The sequence below is a fragment of the Clupea harengus genome, chromosome 2, assembly GCF_900700415.2.
Source record: "Clupea harengus chromosome 2, Ch_v2.0.2, whole genome shotgun sequence".
NCBI classification, from domain to species: Eukaryota; Metazoa; Chordata; class Actinopteri; order Clupeiformes; family Clupeidae; genus Clupea; species Clupea harengus.
In genome coordinates, this window is record NC_045153.1 from 8,245,028 (window position 1) to 8,262,942 (window position 17,915).

Sequence of the window (17,915 nt, forward strand, 5' to 3'; positions counted from 1 at the left end):
TGCTAGATCCCTACCGCCGTGATTTAGTAGGGACCTGGCAACTCGGCCCAATTAAAGGCACTCAACGGTGACCCGTAATGCCGTGCTAATGAAATAACTCCCACGCTGATTAATTATCAGATCAATAAGGAGCAGGGATAGTTTATAGCTAGCACTTGACTGTTTACGCTAACCAAGTAAAAAATAAACAGGCGCGCGTATGGCTGTGACAATCACACACGGGGCGACAACGGCTGAGGACTAAACACACACACTTATCAGCAACCCGCAGAGACTCACTATATTAAAATAATGAAGTGAAGGTGAGAGTGATATACTGCGCTTCCAGGTCTCTGGCACCTGCAAGGTTTATGAATACTTCCCACACGTCCCTCCTTCAAAAAAACATTCAAGAAAAAAAGCTATTTAGTGTTTACAGTCTTGTAGTTATCCCTGTATTTAGCCATCAACTTGTCTACTCAATTCAGAACACTCTTTCTTATCAAAATCTTCAACATGAAGATTCAACAAAACTCGCTGGTTCCCTGGAGACCGGCCAGAAGAGTCCTGGGAAATCAATTATTGTGTTCTAGACGATACCGCCACCACGTGGAATGTTTGTGAATTGTAGAGATTCAAATTACCGAACTTATTTAGGGACAGCGTGTGGACTTACTGAAATCGGCACTCTATCCTGGGCAGCTGTCATTTTGATCAAAGTACGTAAATATGAGACCACTACTGAACGTCATTCCTGTGCCGTGAAATTAATCTCCTCTGGCCTAGATTGGTCAAATGTTTTAGTCAGCATGAAACACCAGGACAAACTAGCAGCAACTGAGTAAATTAGGCATGTGCCCCATAAACTTTATTTATTGAAAAACACATATCAAAGTACATCTTTAAGTATATCCACTGACCCCGATAGGTCATGTAACAGAAATGGAAAGGAAGGAAATCCTTCAAACATCCTAATACTCCTCATAATCCTCGTCCTCCTCAAAGGAGTCGATTCCCACCTCCTCATAATCCTTCTCCAGGGCGGCCATGTCTTCTCTGGCCTCGGAGAACTCTCCCTCCTCCATGCCCTCCCCCACGTACCAGTGCACGAAGGCCCTCTTGGCGTACATCAGGTCAAACTTGTGGTCCAGACGGGCCCAGGCCTCAGCGATGGCGGTGGTGTTGCTCAGCATACACACGGCCCTCTGCACCTTGGCCAGGTCTCCACCGGGCACCACAGTGGGGGGCTGGTAGTTGATGCCCACCTTGAAGCCAGTGGGGCACCAGTCCACAAACTGGATGCTTCTTTTGGTCTTGATGGCTGCGATGGCTACATTGACGTCTTTGGGAACCACATCACCACGGTAAAGAAGACAGCAGGCCATGTATTTACCATGACGAGGGTCACACTTCACCATCTGGTTTTGAGGCTCGAAGCAGGAGTTTGTGATCTCAGCCACAGAGAGCTGCTCATGGTAGGCCTTCTCAGCAGAGATGACTGGAGCATAGGTGGCTAGGGGGAAGTGGATACGAGGGTAGGGCACCAAATTGGTCTGGAACTCCGTCAGATCCACATTCAGGGCTCCATCAAACCTGAGGGAGGCTGTTATGGAGGACACGATTTGGCTAATTAGACGGTTGAGATTGGTGTAGGATGGGCGCTCAATGTCTAGATTCCTTCGGCAGATGTCGTAGATGGCTTCATTGTCCACCATGAAGGCACAGTCGGAGTGCTCCAGGGTGGTGTGGGTGGTCAGGATGGAGTTGTAGGGCTCCACCACTGCAGTGGACACCTGGGGAGCTGGATAAATAGCAAACTCCAGCTTGGACTTCTTTCCGTAGTCTACAGAGAGGCGCTCCATTAACAAGGAGGTGAAACCAGAGCCAGTGCCTCCACCAAAGCTGTGGAACACCAGGAAGCCCTGAAGACCAGTGCACTGGTCAGACTTCATGGGAGAGAAAAAAGACACATTAGTTCTACTATTACTAAAAAACTGCAGGCCATTTAACATTCTAATAATATCATTATGATAATAATAATAAGAATGTTTCAGTCAACATTTTAGATAATGGCTATTTAACTTGCCTCTCAGTTTAATTATCAATTCATTATCCAATATTTACAAGAATGCAGCTTGTACAACCTGGCAACCGTACGTCTTAAGTGCAAACTATGCTTGCTGCAGTGATATATGAGTTTTGGTTCTTGGCCACAGCCATCCCTACCAGTTTGCGGACGCGGTCCAGTACTAAATCGATGACCTCCTTGCCGATGGTGTAGTGTCCACGGGCGTAGTTGTTGGCAGCATCCTCCTTTCCAGTGATGAGCTGCTCCGGGTGGAAGAGCTGGCGATAGGTGCCCATGCGCACCTCATCTGGGAGAGAAAATGAATGAGACGCCTTTACTGTATTTTCTATGGCTTTTTTTTTTTAAGTGTAACTTCACCCCCAGCTCTGGGACTGTGTCTTTTTTCTCTTGAAAAATGCTAAAAGGCGGGCAGGGGGCTGAGGTGGGGGGCGTAAACTCCTGTGATTGATGGGTCTGGTCAGCAAATGAAAATGAGACTCTCACTCTCAGGTGGAGGGGAGGCAGGGAGAGGTGGGCCACCCATGTCATGGTGTGGACTAAACCAAATGGGTCATAGATACAGTGGAGGCTGAGGTGGGTTGGCCTCCCATGTCATGGTGTGGACTAAACCAAATGGGTCATAGATACAGTGGAGGCTGAGGTGGGTTGGCCTCCCATGTCATGGTGTGGACTAAACCAAATGGTCATAAGTACATCCGTATCAGCCTTGCAAGGTTCAGAATTATTTTAAACAGTAGATGGTGTCTTGAGACATTTTCAACCAATAAAATGCTGATTTTTATAAAAAATAAACGCTGAAGTGTACAAAGCATAACTTGGGCGGAAAAATAAACCATCTTGTTATAACCTAACCTAGCTTTTCAGTTCCGAAGAACAATATTAAGGACCAATTATAATTTGTTTGGAAAAGGGTTTAATGTGGGTAGATATGTTTTGCTATATATATATATATACTATGACCTCTGTGTGGAGCATTTTAAAAAAAATCTGTTTTTGTTTTTGCATTTTTAGAAGAAAACCTATTGCCTATTAAAGATGAGTGTTATTGGAGTATTAGAGTCTTCTGACCTAATGGCCTGACGAGTCTTGAAACTTCCCATCCAATGTTTACAGAGAAGCCTAGCATATATCATGCTCTGTCGTGCTTACCGATAACAGTGGGCTCCAGGTCCACAAAGATGGCCCGGGGCACGTACTTCTTGGCACCGGTCTCACTGAAGAAGGTGGTGAAGGAGTCGTCATGCCCGCCCACGGGCGCCTTGTTGGGCATGGATCCGTCCGGCTGGATCCCGTGCTCCAGACAGTAGAGCTCCCAGCAGGTGTTGCCCATCTGAACACCCGCCTGACCCACGTGGATGGATATACACTCGCGCTACAGAGAGAGAGAGAGGGAGACAGGGACAAAGAGAGAGAGAGAGAGAGAGAGAAGAGAGAGAGAGAGAGAGAGAGAGTGTTGTGACTTATGCTCTATGCAATGTAAGATCACATTGTACTGGACTGAAATATCAATCTAGAGGTAGTTTTGTCAACCTGCAAGTCAAGAGGTGATTTTCTTTCTTTTTTTGTTTTTTGTCTGAGAGTCAGTTAGATGTTATTATGTGTGAACTCATATACACAATAACACACGGCAGATATTCTCGCTACCCTGTGTGGTAGTGCATTTGTACTGTGTGTGTGTGTGTGTGTGTGTGTGTGTGTGTGTGTGTGTGTGTGTGTGTGTGTGTGTGTGTGTGTGTGTGTGTACATGGTACATGGTACATGGTACATGGACAGTACATGGAGAGACTGGTGCTGTGTGGAATGCACTCAAACGATCCAGATGGGGACCACATTTCATTTCATATTTCTGGTGTGGTATATTATATATATATATATTATTATTATATATCTGGCATATTTCAATGTTTATGTGACCTTCACCACTCTGTGAACTCTGTCAAAGTGAATGCAGTGGAGCCATGCTGCATGTTAGGCAGATCTGTTTCCAGAGAAAATACTGAACTATTGTTTCAACCAATATTTATGAGTTTGGCAAAATGACGTCATCTGGTCCTAGAGCGTTTCTGGTTTTTACATTCAAAACAACAGTTGTAGTGCTGAAATGACAGTGTCTCATTCTATAGTTATTCATCTTTGAAATGTCAAATATAAAACTAGGGCCATGTTGTTCTGTGGTTAGATCTTCCCTAAGAACAGGAACAAACTTGCTATTGGAACCAAATTAAATCTACTGCATGAACTACAGTCTGATTTTGAGTGTTCTAGTTGTTAATGTCCTTGTTTAGATGGATGTGGCTTAGGTGTCACAAGTAAATACTTCCACTCTAAACAAGAGTCCGATCTGTGCCAGATTCGGCTACCATGTGATCGGCATGATCCTGTTGTTGTTTTTGGTTTATGATGTCACAACTCTGTGAACTTCCACTGCGTTACGCCATCATCCTCTCGCCACCCTGTTAATAAACAGTGGCTACGTGCCCGAACAGGTTTGTCAGATGATGATGGACACATCATTAGAATCTCCCTCCCATCCTGAGCTAAGCTCTGATATAAACACACATCATCATGACCTCTGAGACCCGACTCAGATCACAGTTGACATGCCTCTTTTTAAAATGAAATACTTTGTTTACATACTATCAATATAAATACCCTGATGATTTAAAAAAATGGGGTCCTAATATCATAAAAGCTACACGTGAATGTCTTAGAAAATCAGACACAAATGTACCCCACCTCTCTCTCTCTCTCTCTCTCTCTCTCTCTCTCTCTTTCCCTCTCTCTCTCTGTGCATATGTGTGTGTATGTATTTGTGTGTGTGTGTGTGTAGCATCACATTTACAACCTACTTTCTGGAGGTGCTAAATGTATTGGGGTCAGTCTTGTGCCCCTGTGTTTCTCTCCTAGTTACCCTAAACATGAGACACACACCTCTGACTGACAGGTCTGTAATGTGAACGCAAGTCAGGGAGCTATTTATACCCCCAAAAGCCCCCCCTTCTCCCCTTCTCATGTGTCCACAGGGTCTACACATCCATCTGATCCAATCTAGATACTCTATACACAGGTCACTCTGATCAGGTCACTGTTACAGGCTCAAAATATTGTACCAGGAAAGGATTTCCAATCATTCACAAATTATGCTGCATGATTTAAGAACAGCCCAATAGCTAGATGTATATGTGCAATGTCAAATATCCTATGGAGCTTTTGAGAAGATTTAAATGTAAAGGCAGTGAGTGATCATACATGACTATTAAGCAATAGCAACAGACAGCTTAGGTACTATTGAGAACCCCATAGTTCTCTACCCAACGCTGCGTCACACATTTCAAGAGTTTCCCAAAGAACAGAGATGGCGGAATATAATAGATGAACCTTTCTTCTATATAAATATATATTTTCGGAGAGTGACAAGGAAAGGAAGAAGGGGAGGAAAGATTTGAGGAGGCACACCTTATTGCACAAGCCCAGGATGATTAACATGTGCCGGAAGAGATCCCTGATCCTAGGGTTGCTGCTGCTGCTATATGTTGACTAAAATTGTCAAGTTACGCGTAATATTATTTGTATCACAACAATAGACTTTTAAAATTCTGTTGACTTTGTAAACGTTGTTCTTTTCAACTCAGTACAGCAAACTTTACAGGCCATCTGGTCAAACCAGCGAACTGCAGCGCGATATTTTGACAGGTTATGCAAGAAGGCCTACGTGGAGTAGAAAGTAATTATTTCAACAGTTCAACTAAGTAAGCGTGCTATTTCGATAAAAGCTTATTACGGTTCACGGCGAAACAATCACGATGGTGTAAGTCGATGATGAAAAAGAAACTTACCATGTTTTGTTCTTTTACTGTTCTCGGGGTCAAAATATGAAAGGAAAACAATTCGTTTGCAATGAAGACCTGTATAAGCCTATGTGAAATCTCTCACAGTGTCCGTCAAGGTGGTCTCCGTAAGAGAGTCGTGCAAGACTGGACCAAAAGATCTATTCATAGGCCTATTTGCCAGGGAGGGGTGGAGTGTTTTTCTGACATTCTCACTCTGTGCGGTATTGAAAGGGCGGTTACCGGGAGGGCTGTGCGAGCAGGTAGGGTAAAAGTCGTCACCATGTGCCAAGAGCTCAAAGTGGGCGTGTGGAGCCCTTGGCATTTTTTGGAGTCCTCAAGTTTTCCACTTCTTCGTTTTGCCTTAGTTTGTGCTCCAACCAGTCCAACCAGCCTAGGCCTAACTGGGGTTTATTCTTTTGAGTTTTACACCTCTGCCTAGCGAGGGACACTCTTTACATTCTCTGTCAATCTTTCTATCCGTAAACTATGAAAGCCCCTCTCTCTCTATCTTTCTCTCTCCCACTACCCCACTGAACTCGTCATTTCTCTCTAGGGTGTAGTCTCTCTGCAGTAACGTTTTTTTCTTATCTTTAAAAACAGGTCTGTTCATATCAAGGACAATACATCGTACTGTTTACAGTAATAACCCACGCCTCCGATGCAATGACCTACAACTCATTTTGTACAGCAGTCGAGATAAATGCCCACTATTGTATGACTACGGCTCTCCTCTGCCATCTAGTGACAAAAGCAACGTGTCATAAATAGTTTCCATGCGCTATGCTAACGACTCACCACTAGGAGGCGATGGCTAGGTGAGAAGGCGACCAGACTAGACTCACGCCGGAGAATGCTGTCATTTACTATAATATAGCCAGCGTGATACCAGGATAGTTGTGGATAGAAAATGATATAGAAGGTTTTTTCAATAATCTCATTTGATCCTCAAACCTACCATCTTTGCATCTTGTTTTGCAGTCTGTTTTGCAAGCCCTCTCATCCTAGAACAGTGGTTCTTAACCTTATTGGAGGTACTGAACCCTGCGAGCTTCATCAGTGCATTCACCGAACCCTTCGTAATTGGAAAAATAAAATATGATCTCTTTAAAACATAGGTATATATAAAAACGACCCGACATTGCTAGTGTGAACCGGGCTATACTGTGTGTGTCTTGACCCCTGCCGAACCCCTGAGAGTGACTCAACGAACCCCTGGGGTTCGATCGAACCCAGGTTAAGAACCACTGTCCTAGAACATTCCTCTGTTCTTTTTTCACTGGAGTGTACATCATTACAAGAGTATGCTTAAGGGGCCTCCTCTTGTCCATCAAATAATATCAGAATGAAGCCCACAGAAAGAAATAGGATGATTCAAGTCAACCCTCCGTTGAAAGGTTGCTTAGAGACCTACAACTTCCTTAAGGGATGTAGGGGATATCAGGTAGCAGTTTTTAGCAGAGTACATGTTAGTGTGAATGAGAACATTTGTTTGCTAACAAAGCATTTTGCCTGTGGTAAAATGTGCTTCACTGTCACAATGTGGTGATTGTTTGTCATGTTATGAAAGCCCGGGGAGTGGTTGTGCTTGGTGTGTGTGTGTGTGTGTGTGTGTGTGTGTGTGTGAGAGAGAGAGTCACTCTAATTACACATCCATTAAGGACGATAACCCCTGTGATCTGTGTGATATGAGATAAAAGCTATGGATGTATTGCACCACTGTACAAACAAACAGGCAGTGAATGAGATGAATACATGGACAAAAACAATACAGCAATCTATCTTCCATTCAGCTCTTAAAGTAACACTATGCAACAATTTGACACTTTTTGAGGTATGGTTTTATAGGCAACTAGTTTTGGTACCATCCTCAAATTCATTTTGATTGCATATGGTCATGCGAAGGACAGATAAACACCTATGTCTTTGCTACTAGCCATCCAGGATATGCCCTATGTAGTTCTGTGTTCTAGGCTGGAACACCATGCAAAAATGGAAGAAAAGCTTTCACAGCATGACATTGCCAGCTGTACTGCCAAAAGACACCAGTTAGTGTCTTGGCAAGCTTCTATCAGTGTCAACTGGGCTGTTGGTGGTGTTTGCAAGGTTTTTGCATGCCTTTTGGGTAGTTATATTGCTGCTTATTGCTGCTTTAATGCGTCCTCAGACACCCACAACACAGTAAAAACCAGCTATCTATCTAAACAATCATGTACAGTATAGATGGTTCAAGTTACACACTCCATGTGAACCAAACCCAGCAGAAGCGACCTGAGGTGTTAGGTGAGTTTTGGTGGCCAGTGTCACCTGTACTGCCTGTATTGGGTGCAGTAGAGACACTCTAGTGTTGCAACCTTTCAGTCACTCCGAACAAAGGTCTTTTCAGGTCCCAGTATTCAGTTTCCTTCCTACCAAGCCAATAAAGTCACTACAGATTGAGGAACTGAGCACTGACTAGAAAATGGACCATCGTCAAATATTCACTGCAAAACACTACATTACAGTAGGCTGACAGTTGGCCCTGTGTTGCCCTTTTTTAAATGTCAAAATAAAAGTCCCATGTTAACCAAACACTGATGTAGGGAAAAATAATGTCACAATGACAGCTCTGCAGTTTTTCATATGTCATACTTTGGACAATGTGTTTTATTCCCCTGTGGCTGGGAGGTTCTGACCTCGTTCCCTTGTTTTGTACTCTCTCTTTCTCTCTCTCTCTCTCTCTCTCTCTCTCTCGCTCTCGCTCGACCAATCAGAAAGGAGAAGATCCTATCGATTCTTCCTCTTCTTCTCTCCTTACATGCAGAAGTATCGGAGATCATCTGCCTATAAAAGAGTCTGGGTCGACTCATAGACAGACACTCTTACTTTCATCCCGAACCTTTGATATCGGATTGGAAAGGAAGGCCTGAATTGAAACATGGTAAGTTTTCAACTTTTCCTCCGAGTTCTTTAAAGATTATTCCTGTTGGTTGTTACGATTGAATGGCTGGATTACATACTCCCACTGCATTCAGATTTGAAATGCTCACAGTAAGGCAAAGTTAGTAGGCAAAAACAACTTATTCACATCATAGCACACACACTGTAGCCTATAGTTTACCTAATGTTCACTCAGTTAACTTACTGTTTAAAGGTCTTACTTCTACCTTGAAGCTATACTATTATACTATTGATTTTCTGATTGAAAATACAAATTTTAACCTAAACATATTGAAAGGGGAGCAAATGTGTTTGTGTGAAGTGGCTGACGTGGTTGCAGTCAGGGTTACAATGTCCGTTGGAAAAAAACATCCTCCTCTATCTACATGCAATCTGGGGCTAACAGATTGTCTCGGCTCACATCCTGCTGATTCTCTGTCCCCGAACTGCAGCGTGAGTGCATCTCTGTTCACGTCGGACAAGCTGGCACCCAGATTGGCAATGCATGCTGGGAGCTGTACTGTCTGGAGCACGGGATCCAGCCGGACGGCCAGGTGTCCAGTGACAGGGTCCCTGGCGGAGGAGACGACTCCTTCAATACCTTCTTCTGCGAGACGGGATCAGGGAAGCACGTGCCTCGGGCCATCTTTGTGGACCTGGAGCCCACTGTGATTGGTGAGATACACTCGCATTTCTATACTGCATACTACTAAATAGTACTCATGACTCATACTCTCATTTCTATACTGCATACTACTAAAATAGTACTCATAACTCATACTCTCATTTCTCTACTGCATACTAAAATAGTAGCTACTCATAACTCATTTTTTTTTTGTGCACTTTTTTTGTCACTTTTTGCAAAAAATTAGGTAAATATGTTTTGACCCTGGTAAAGATACAGAGCATGTACAAAACAAGCCTTTGGATATACAGTACCAGTCAAAAGTTTGGACACACCTTGGACACACAAGTCTTTTCTTTACTTTTATTATTTTCTACATTGTAGATAACACTTTTTTTGTTTAGTACATCATTCCATATGTGTTCTTTCGTAGTTTAAATGTCTTCAGTATTAATCTACAATGTAGAAAATATTAAAAGTAGAAAAAACTAAAGGTGTGTCAAACTTTTGACTGGTACTGTACATGAGTGATTCATGAGAATGGTTTATGAAATAAATGTGTGTTATATGAGAGCACTGAGGGGTATTTCATGCAGTGAAACATAAGAGCAATGCACCTTTGCCCACGTTCCTCAGATGAGGTGCGGACAGGCGCCTATCGCCAGCTCTTCCACCCGGAGCAGCTCATCACTGGAAAGGAGGATGCTGCCAACAACTACGCCCGTGGACACTACACCGTCGGCAAGGAGGTCATCGATTTAGTGCTGGACCGCATCCGCAAACTGGTATGGATGTGCTGTGGCCAAGACCCAAAACTCATATATCACTGCAGGAAGTTTGCACTTAAGACTTACGGTTGCCAAGTCGTAAAAGCTGCATTCTTGTAAATATTGGACAATGAATTGATGATTAAACTGAGAAGCAAGTTAAAAAGCCATTATCCAAAATCTTAAATGGCCTGCAGTTTTTTAGTAATAGGAGAACTAATGTGTCTTTTTTCTCTCCCATGAAGTCTGACCAGTGCACTGGTCTTCAGGGCTTCCTGGTGTTCCACAGCTTTGGTGGAGGCACTGGATCTGGATTCACCTCCTTGTTAATGGAGCGTCTCTCTGTAGACTACGGAAAGAAGTCCAAGCTGGAGTTTGCTGTTTATCCAGCTCCCCAGGTGTCCACTGCAGTGGTGGAGCCCTACAACTCCATCCTGACCACCCACACCACCCTGGAGCACTCCGACTGTGCCTTCATGGTGGACAATGAAGCCATCTACGACATCTGCCGAAGGAATCTAGACATTGAGCGCCCATCCTACACCAATCTCAACCGTCTAATTAGCCAAATCGTGTCCTCCATAACAGCCTCCCTCAGGTTTGATGGAGCCCTGAATGTGGATCTGACGGAGTTCCAGACCAATTTGGTGCCCTACCCTCGTATCCACTTCCCCCTAGCCACCTATGCTCCAGTCATCTCTGCTGAGAAGGCTTACCATGAGCAGCTGTCTGTGGCTGAGATCACAAACTCCTGCTTCGAGCCTCAAAACCAGATGGTGAAGTGTGACCCTCGTCATGGTAAATACATGGCCTGCTGTCTTCTTTACCGTGGTGATGTGGTTCCCAAAGATGTAAATTCTGCTATTGCCGCTATCAAAACCAAGCGCAGCATCCAGTTTGTGGACTGGTGCCCCACTGGCTTCAAGGTGGGCATCAACTACCAGCCCCCCACTGTGGTGCCTGGTGGAGACCTGGCCAAGGTGCAGAGGGCCGTGTGTATGCTGAGCAACACCACCGCCATCGCTGAGGCCTGGGCCCGTCTGGACCACAAGTTTGACCTGATGTACGCCAAGAGGGCCTTCGTGCACTGGTACGTGGGGGAGGGCATGGAGGAGGGAGAGTTTTCCGAGGCCAGAGAAGACATGGCCGCCCTGGAGAAGGATTATGAGGAGGTGGGCACAGACAGCACAGAGGATGATGATGAGGACGGCGATGAATACTAAGTGTGTACTGCAAAGATTATCACCTTCTGTCAGTCAATGGTTAGCTAAACTGGATGTATTTGAGTTGTTGTTTGTATACAGAAACAACGCTGTACTGAACGCATACTTCAAGTTGTTATTTTGGGGTTGGGGGAAAATGAATTTATTCAATTTGTAGAAATAAAACAAAGCAAGAAGAAAGTAAAAAAAAATACAGTTCATTCTTTTAGATGAACTAGTTGCGCATATTGCTTGTGTGAATACATTTTTCATTACATCTGTTGGTGTTCTGACTTGCCAAAGCACTAGATGTGCCCTACATTTCTGCCTGTAATGCTTCATTGAAACTGAACCACTACATTTAAATGAGTGAAAAATAAAGATCTTTGAGAGCCCCAAGGTCAGTGTAATGTGATAGGGCCTGTGTTATGATGACACCCTCCCCCCTCTAGTCCCCATACATACTGGAATGCTAGAGACAAAATGGCCACCTGCTCTCCCCCCCTCCCTCCCTCCCTCCCCAGCTGTCGATATGAGTTCATCAGAGATGGCAGCGCAGCTGAATACGGTCAGTGTCGGCCTCTCCCCCATTACTCGGCATTCAGTCAGCAATCGTTCACAGAGAGCAGCCATTGCTCTCCGCCTGTCACTGCAGTCTGTCTGTGGTAGAGAAAGAAAAGGACTCCACGCCCCAGCACCATAACTCTGTAGAGCTAATGAAACTCTGTGTGGATTTACTAGCTTACTTTACGAACAGAGTTAACAGAGTGGCGATGGAGTGAGTGACCGCGAGAGTAGAGAGCAGTTGTCCAGTTAGCGGGGCAATAAATGATTAGGCGTGTGTGTGTGTGTGTGTGTGTGTGTGTGTGTGTGTGTGTGTGTGTGTGTGTGTGTGTGTGTGTGTGTGTGCAATCTGATTCATTCTTTCTCTCCTCCCTGGGAGCGTGTGTGGAGACTGGAACAGCTGCTGTTCACAGGCCCCACATAATCCTGGGATGTGGACATTCCACGGAGAAACCTCCCTTCAAACAATAAAAGGGCGGGGCGACTCGCAAGTCCCCTGTGGGTGTATACAGTTTCAACAAGGATTGGCTGCGGGAAGTTTAAACATCAAACAACAAAGAAATTAAATAGAAAGTAGTCTTTCCCTAATTCACACAAACTCTCACACATACACACACACACATACACATGCAGACACACACACACACACACACACACACACACACACGGCCTCGCCATGCGGAGTCACTGCCTCCAGAGGGACTGCCCTCTTTGCCTGGTTGTCTGTCTGCCTCCTCGGAGTCTCCTGCTTCTGTGAGCTCGTCAGTTTCCTGCTTCTGTGAGCTCGTCAGTTTCCTGCCCTTCCCCTCACCCCCCTCCCTGCATAAATACCCCTCCTCTGCGCTGCTCCGGCAGAACTGCCTTCTGCCTCCGAACCCTCGAGTCGGCCTGAAGGAAAAGCGGACAAAATGGTGAGTGATGACGTAGATCGTAATCTGCGTCCGTTCATTCTTCTTTTCTTCAGAGGGAAGCTTTGAAATAGACAAAAGAAAATACAAACTACAGACTTAAAGTGAATGCAAATGGCCAGAGTAGGAGTAGGGAGTAGGAATGTGTGTGTGTGTGTGTGTGTGTGTGTGTGTGTGTGTGTGTGTGTGTGTGTGTGTGTGTGTGTGTGTGTGTGTGTGTGTGCATCTCTTTTGTTTGCCTGCTCCTGGTTTTGTCATTAAGTTGCAGCGGGTTCCTCTTCTCTGCGTCCTTGTGTTCCTCTAACTGTGGAGAAGGCTGATGTGTGAGGTGTGAGGAGTAGATACGGTTTCAGTCAGTCAGCACCGAAGCACTGCAGCTCTTCCTGTTTGATCTGCCGCATTACGAGTAGGCTGAAGATTTGGAATGGCTTTAGGCTCTCCCCTGTCCCTCCTTCTCTCCTTCTCTCCCTCCCTCCCTACCTCCCTCTCTCCCTCTCTTTCTCCCTCCCTGTCCCTCTCTCTCTCCCTCCCTCCCTACCTCTTTCTCTCCCACTCCCTCCCTCTCTCCCTCTCTCTTTCTTTCTGTCTCCAGCTCTCTCTATCTCTTAAAAGCTGCAGCAGGAAGAGGGCCCGCAGGCCAGCTGCCAAAGGCTGACATAAATTCCGCAGCCAGTTCTCCCCTCCTCGCTGCTCCAAATGTGGAACAAATCATGCCTCAACCGGCACCGCTCCGCCCCATTCAGCTAGAAGAGGGAAAGAATTCATAAAACTATGAAACATTCCTCAGCTGCTGGGAAAACAAATTGTGGAGCCTGTGTGTCTGTGTGTGTGTGTGCATATGTCTGTGTGTTTGTATGTGTCTCTGTGTGTGTTGTGTAGTAATGTCTGTCATTGCTGAATGACTATAAAGAGGTCTTTTGTGGAGACTATTCGTAGTGAATGACCTCATGATCGGGAGAAGAGCAAGGCAGTTGAGAGGGTGTATAATAGGGTTTGTGTGTCGTCGGGGAGAGGCGTGGATGAGATATCTCCGACTGTCACACAAAGGAGCACATGCAGCAAAGAGGAGAGGAGAGGCAGCGTGGAAGGGAAGGGGAGGAGAGAGAGAGAGGGAGAGAGAGAGAGAGAGGGAGAGAGAGAGAGAGAGAGAGAGGGAGAGAGAGAGAGAGAGAGAGGGAGGACAGTCCTCCAGGGAGCTCCTCTCCTCCCGTTGCAGCATGAGGATTCAGTGAAAGGCTCCATAAATCTACAGAGTCCTAAAAACTCGCAATTACCGAGGCCAGGTCAACAGGGGAAGAAGCTCTGTCCAAAATATGTTACACAACTTTCCCGGGCCGCTGAAGTATGCTCATTGCAAGAGCGGTCAGAGTGAAAGAGAAAGAGAGTGCAACTTTACAGTTTGAAAGTTACTGGAGAAAGAGAGAAGTCTATGTGTGTCATGTCGATAGATTCGGTGAAGATTGTGTTGACTACAGGCGAGACGTTCAGCTGTGACCACAGTGAAGTGCCCGAGTCTAGGCCCTGTTATTTTGTCTTTCCATACAGGCCTCATCATGGGCTTAGATGGAAAGAGCGCTATATTAGTCCCTGATACAAAATTCCATATGTGACCGCCACACCCTCCTTCTGTACTTAAAAAAAAAAAACGAATCTACAGTGTGTCGTACAACGTCAGCACAGAGACTATACACAAAAAGGAGACAAAGCAGACATTTTGTTAACTGACTAAGCATTAGCATTATAATGTTGAATTTAGCATTGTAGCATTTTTTAGCATGTATTAGCAGAGCTGCTCTTTTATGCACATGATCAGCATTAGAGTCAAATCTAACGCTTCCATAACTTGATTTTCTCAGCGCGAGTGTATTTCTATGCATGTCGGCCAAGCCGGAGCCCAGATGGGCAATGCATGCTGGGAGCTCTACTGTCTGGAGCACGGGATCCAGCCGGACGGCCAGATGCCAAGCGATAAGCCCAGGGGAGGAGGAGACGACTCCTTCAATACCTTCTTCAGTGAGACTGGAGCTGGGAAACACGTGCCACGCGCCATCTTTGTAGATCTGGAGCCCACTGTGATAGGTATGAGGAATAACTATGAAAGAAAACAAAATAAAACAACAACAACGAAAAATCAAAACGCAATGACATTTCTGATACAACTACCGTTTTTTTCCAGTGTTTAAACTGTTATCACATGTTGCTAACAACACCAGGTCATGGCTTTGATTCTCAGGGAGCACACATACTGATTAAAGTCCTTTTATGCTAAATCAGTTTAATCAGTCAACTTTAGAATAAATCAATTAATATCGTGGAAATGCACTGTCACTAGGCCCGACTCTAAACTCTGGAGTAGTACCATCAATAGACACTAGATGGCGCCACCAGAACTGACTTGTGATTGCAGGGATGACAGCTGACTGGAAGGGACCTGGCCCTAAACAGGGCTGGGCCTGTTCTTGCGTCAGTTCTACTAAAGACATCACAACAGGTTTGACTGGGACAGACCCAACAGACAGACTTTAATCTGAATTCTATTTCTGTAAGGCATAGATTTTTCAAGCACAGGAAATGCTGGAGTGTCATGTAAATATTGTAATTTTTTTGCTGTATATTGCAGACTGAAATGTGACAGAAGTGTTAAAACTAATGTCACAGAACAGAACAACAAGTTTTCTATTGTTACTAAACACCCCCGAGCTCGTTTAACAGATAAACTGAAAATGACAGAAAGTAGGGCAGTAACTACGATATGAGTGTGTGTGTGTGTGTAACAAAACAAATGTAACAAACATAACTAAGATGGTCTGGCACCTGACGGACCACTCATAGAGATGAGGCTTACCTTCTCCTACTGAAGGGTGGCCTTCTCCAGTTTCCCCGTCAGACACAAGTTTTATTCCTTTCGGGTTATCGATTCCTCACACTGTCTCTACACCATCGCCGTTCTCTCTTTCCCAGCATTGGTTCCCCATCAGTGCATTTAAAGGGATAGCCCCACCCCTACTGAGGGACCGTCAGCTGCACACGTAAGGATGCAGCAAGTGGCAGTAATGAATTAAACCAAGAAATTAACTAAATATAACTTAAATGTACACGTACTTGTGTGTATATACATGTACCACCATGAAGACTAAAGGCCAGTTTGTTTTTACCTATATTCATCAGATGAGGTGCGCACGGGCATCTATCGCCAGCTCTTCCACCCGGAGCAGCTCATCACTGGAAAGGAGGATGCTGCCAACAACTACGCCCGTGGACACTACACCATCGGCAAGGAGATCATTGACCTTGTGCTCGATCGGACACGTAAACTGGTAAAAAGAAATAAAATCTTGCATGACATGAAGCTGTGTTTGTTCACTGCTCAGATAGCATAGCTAAATGAGCCGTGGGCATTTCCAGTGACCTCAACTGGGTGAAACGTTACTGTGAGAATGGGTCCAAAATACAAAGGTGGTATTGATACATGCCGGGGATGCTTGGTTTGGTAAACAACTTCTGCTTGCTGCTTTGTTAACAGGCTGACCAGTGCACTGGCCTCCAAGGATTCCTCATCTTCCACAGCTTTGGTGGAGGCACCGGCTCGGGTTTCACCTCCTTGTTAATGGAGCGTCTCTCTGTAGACTACGGAAAGAAGTCCAAGCTGGAGTTTGCTGTTTATCCAGCTCCCCAGGTGTCCACTGCAGTGGTGGAGCCCTACAACTCCATCCTGACCACCCACACCACCCTGGAGCACTCCGACTGTGCCTTCATGGTGGACAATGAAGCCATCTACGACATCTGCCGCAAGAATTTGGACATCGAGCGCCCCTCTTACACCAATCTCAACAGGCTAATTGGCCAGATTGTCTCCTCCATAACAGCCTCCCTCAGGTTTGACGGAGCCCTGAATGTGGATCTGACGGAGTTCCAGACCAATCTGGTGCCCTACCCTCGTATCCACTTCCCCCTAGCCACCTATGCTCCAGTCATCTCTGCTGAGAAGGCTTACCATGAGCAGCTGTCCGTGGCTGACATCACAAACGCCTGCTTTGAACCAGCCAATCAGATGGTGAAGTGTGACCCTCGTCATGGTAAATATATGGCCTGCTGCTTGCTATACCGTGGTGATGTGGTTCCCAAAGATGTCAACTCTGCCATCGCCACCATCAAGACCAAAAGAAGCATCCAGTTTGTGGACTGGTGCCCCACTGGCTTCAAGGTGGGCATCAACTACCAGCCCCCCACTGTGGTGCCTGGTGGAGACCTGGCCAAGGTGCAGAGGGCCGTGTGTATGCTGAGCAACACCACCGCCATCGCTGAGGCCTGGGCCCGTCTGGACCACAAGTTTGACCTGATGTACGCCAAGAGGGCCTTCGTGCACTGGTACGTGGGGGAGGGCATGGAGGAAGGAGAGTTCTCCGAGGCCAGAGAAGACATGGCCGCCCTGGAGAAGGATTATGAGGAGGTGGGCACAGACAGCATGGGAGAAGAGGATGAGGAAGGAGAGGAGTACTGAAGAACCAACACATAACTCCTGAAAAGCAGGGACGCCTTAATGCTCACCAGGGAAACCATTTGGACTTTCATAATACTGATGTCATTGCATTCCATGCACTTGCCTTTCCAGTGTTATTGCAATAAATTATTTGAATACAAATCTCAAATGTAATGTGTTTGCGATTCGTTTTTTTGACAGAATGAAATACCAGGTCAAGGTGGTTTTGATATGGTTACAACTGAGATCTGATACGCACTGATTAAAGATTTCTCATTCATAATTTAATCAGTCATTATCATTCAAATAAAACAAAACAAATCAAAATAAGGAATTAGAACAGATTGCTTTCATCTCCATATAGTAGCTGTTGTGTCCGGGTGGGGGCACGCATTCAAACAAGTAAGAGGCGTTGGAGATGCCATTAATGTAAACTGGTATTTATTAACTATTAATTACAGGTAGCCCTGGCTCCTCAGGAGCGCAGAGTGGAGTGAAGGCAGAGCCCATCATCAATAGAGGAGAGGAGTCAAGAGTACAAGAAGGTGAAGGTGG

At 45.4% G+C, this 17,915-nt stretch overlaps 3 protein-coding genes and 1 long non-coding RNA gene across 4 annotated transcripts; 2 read left to right on the plus strand and 2 right to left on the minus strand.

The window, feature by feature from the left end:
* Window positions 1–817: 817 nt before the first annotated feature.
* On the minus strand, window positions 818–6,110 carry LOC105891561 (tubulin alpha chain-like). The gene is made up of 4 exons (XM_012817734.3): window positions 5,905–6,110; window positions 3,218–3,440; window positions 2,206–2,354; window positions 818–1,925 (listed from the first exon to the last, which is right to left on the minus strand). The coding sequence occupies exons 1-4, from the start codon at window positions 5,905–5,907 to the stop codon at window positions 951–953; spliced, it is 1,350 nt and encodes a 449-aa protein (XP_012673188.2). The 5' UTR covers window positions 5,908–6,110; the 3' UTR covers window positions 818–950.
* A 2,606-nt stretch (window positions 6,111–8,716) lies between these two features.
* Window positions 8,717–11,807, plus strand: LOC105891560 (tubulin alpha-1C chain-like). Its single transcript, XM_031581888.2, has 4 exons — window positions 8,717–8,815; window positions 9,267–9,489; window positions 10,076–10,224; window positions 10,452–11,807. The coding sequence occupies exons 1-4, from the start codon at window positions 8,813–8,815 to the stop codon at window positions 11,427–11,429; spliced, it is 1,353 nt and encodes a 450-aa protein (XP_031437748.1). The 5' UTR covers window positions 8,717–8,812; the 3' UTR covers window positions 11,430–11,807.
* Window positions 11,808–12,784: 977 nt separating this feature from the next.
* LOC105891559 (tubulin alpha chain) lies at window positions 12,785–17,534 on the plus strand. Its single transcript, XM_012817732.2, has 4 exons — window positions 12,785–12,883; window positions 14,737–14,959; window positions 16,049–16,197; window positions 16,404–17,534. The coding sequence occupies exons 1-4, from the start codon at window positions 12,881–12,883 to the stop codon at window positions 17,379–17,381; spliced, it is 1,353 nt and encodes a 450-aa protein (XP_012673186.1). The 5' UTR covers window positions 12,785–12,880; the 3' UTR covers window positions 17,382–17,534.
* Window positions 14,598–15,982, minus strand: LOC122133462. The gene is made up of 2 exons (XR_006152777.1): window positions 15,726–15,982; window positions 14,598–14,972 (listed from the first exon to the last, which is right to left on the minus strand). It is a non-coding gene; the product is annotated as an uncharacterized LOC122133462 (long non-coding RNA).
* Window positions 17,535–17,915: the final 381 nt, after the last annotated feature.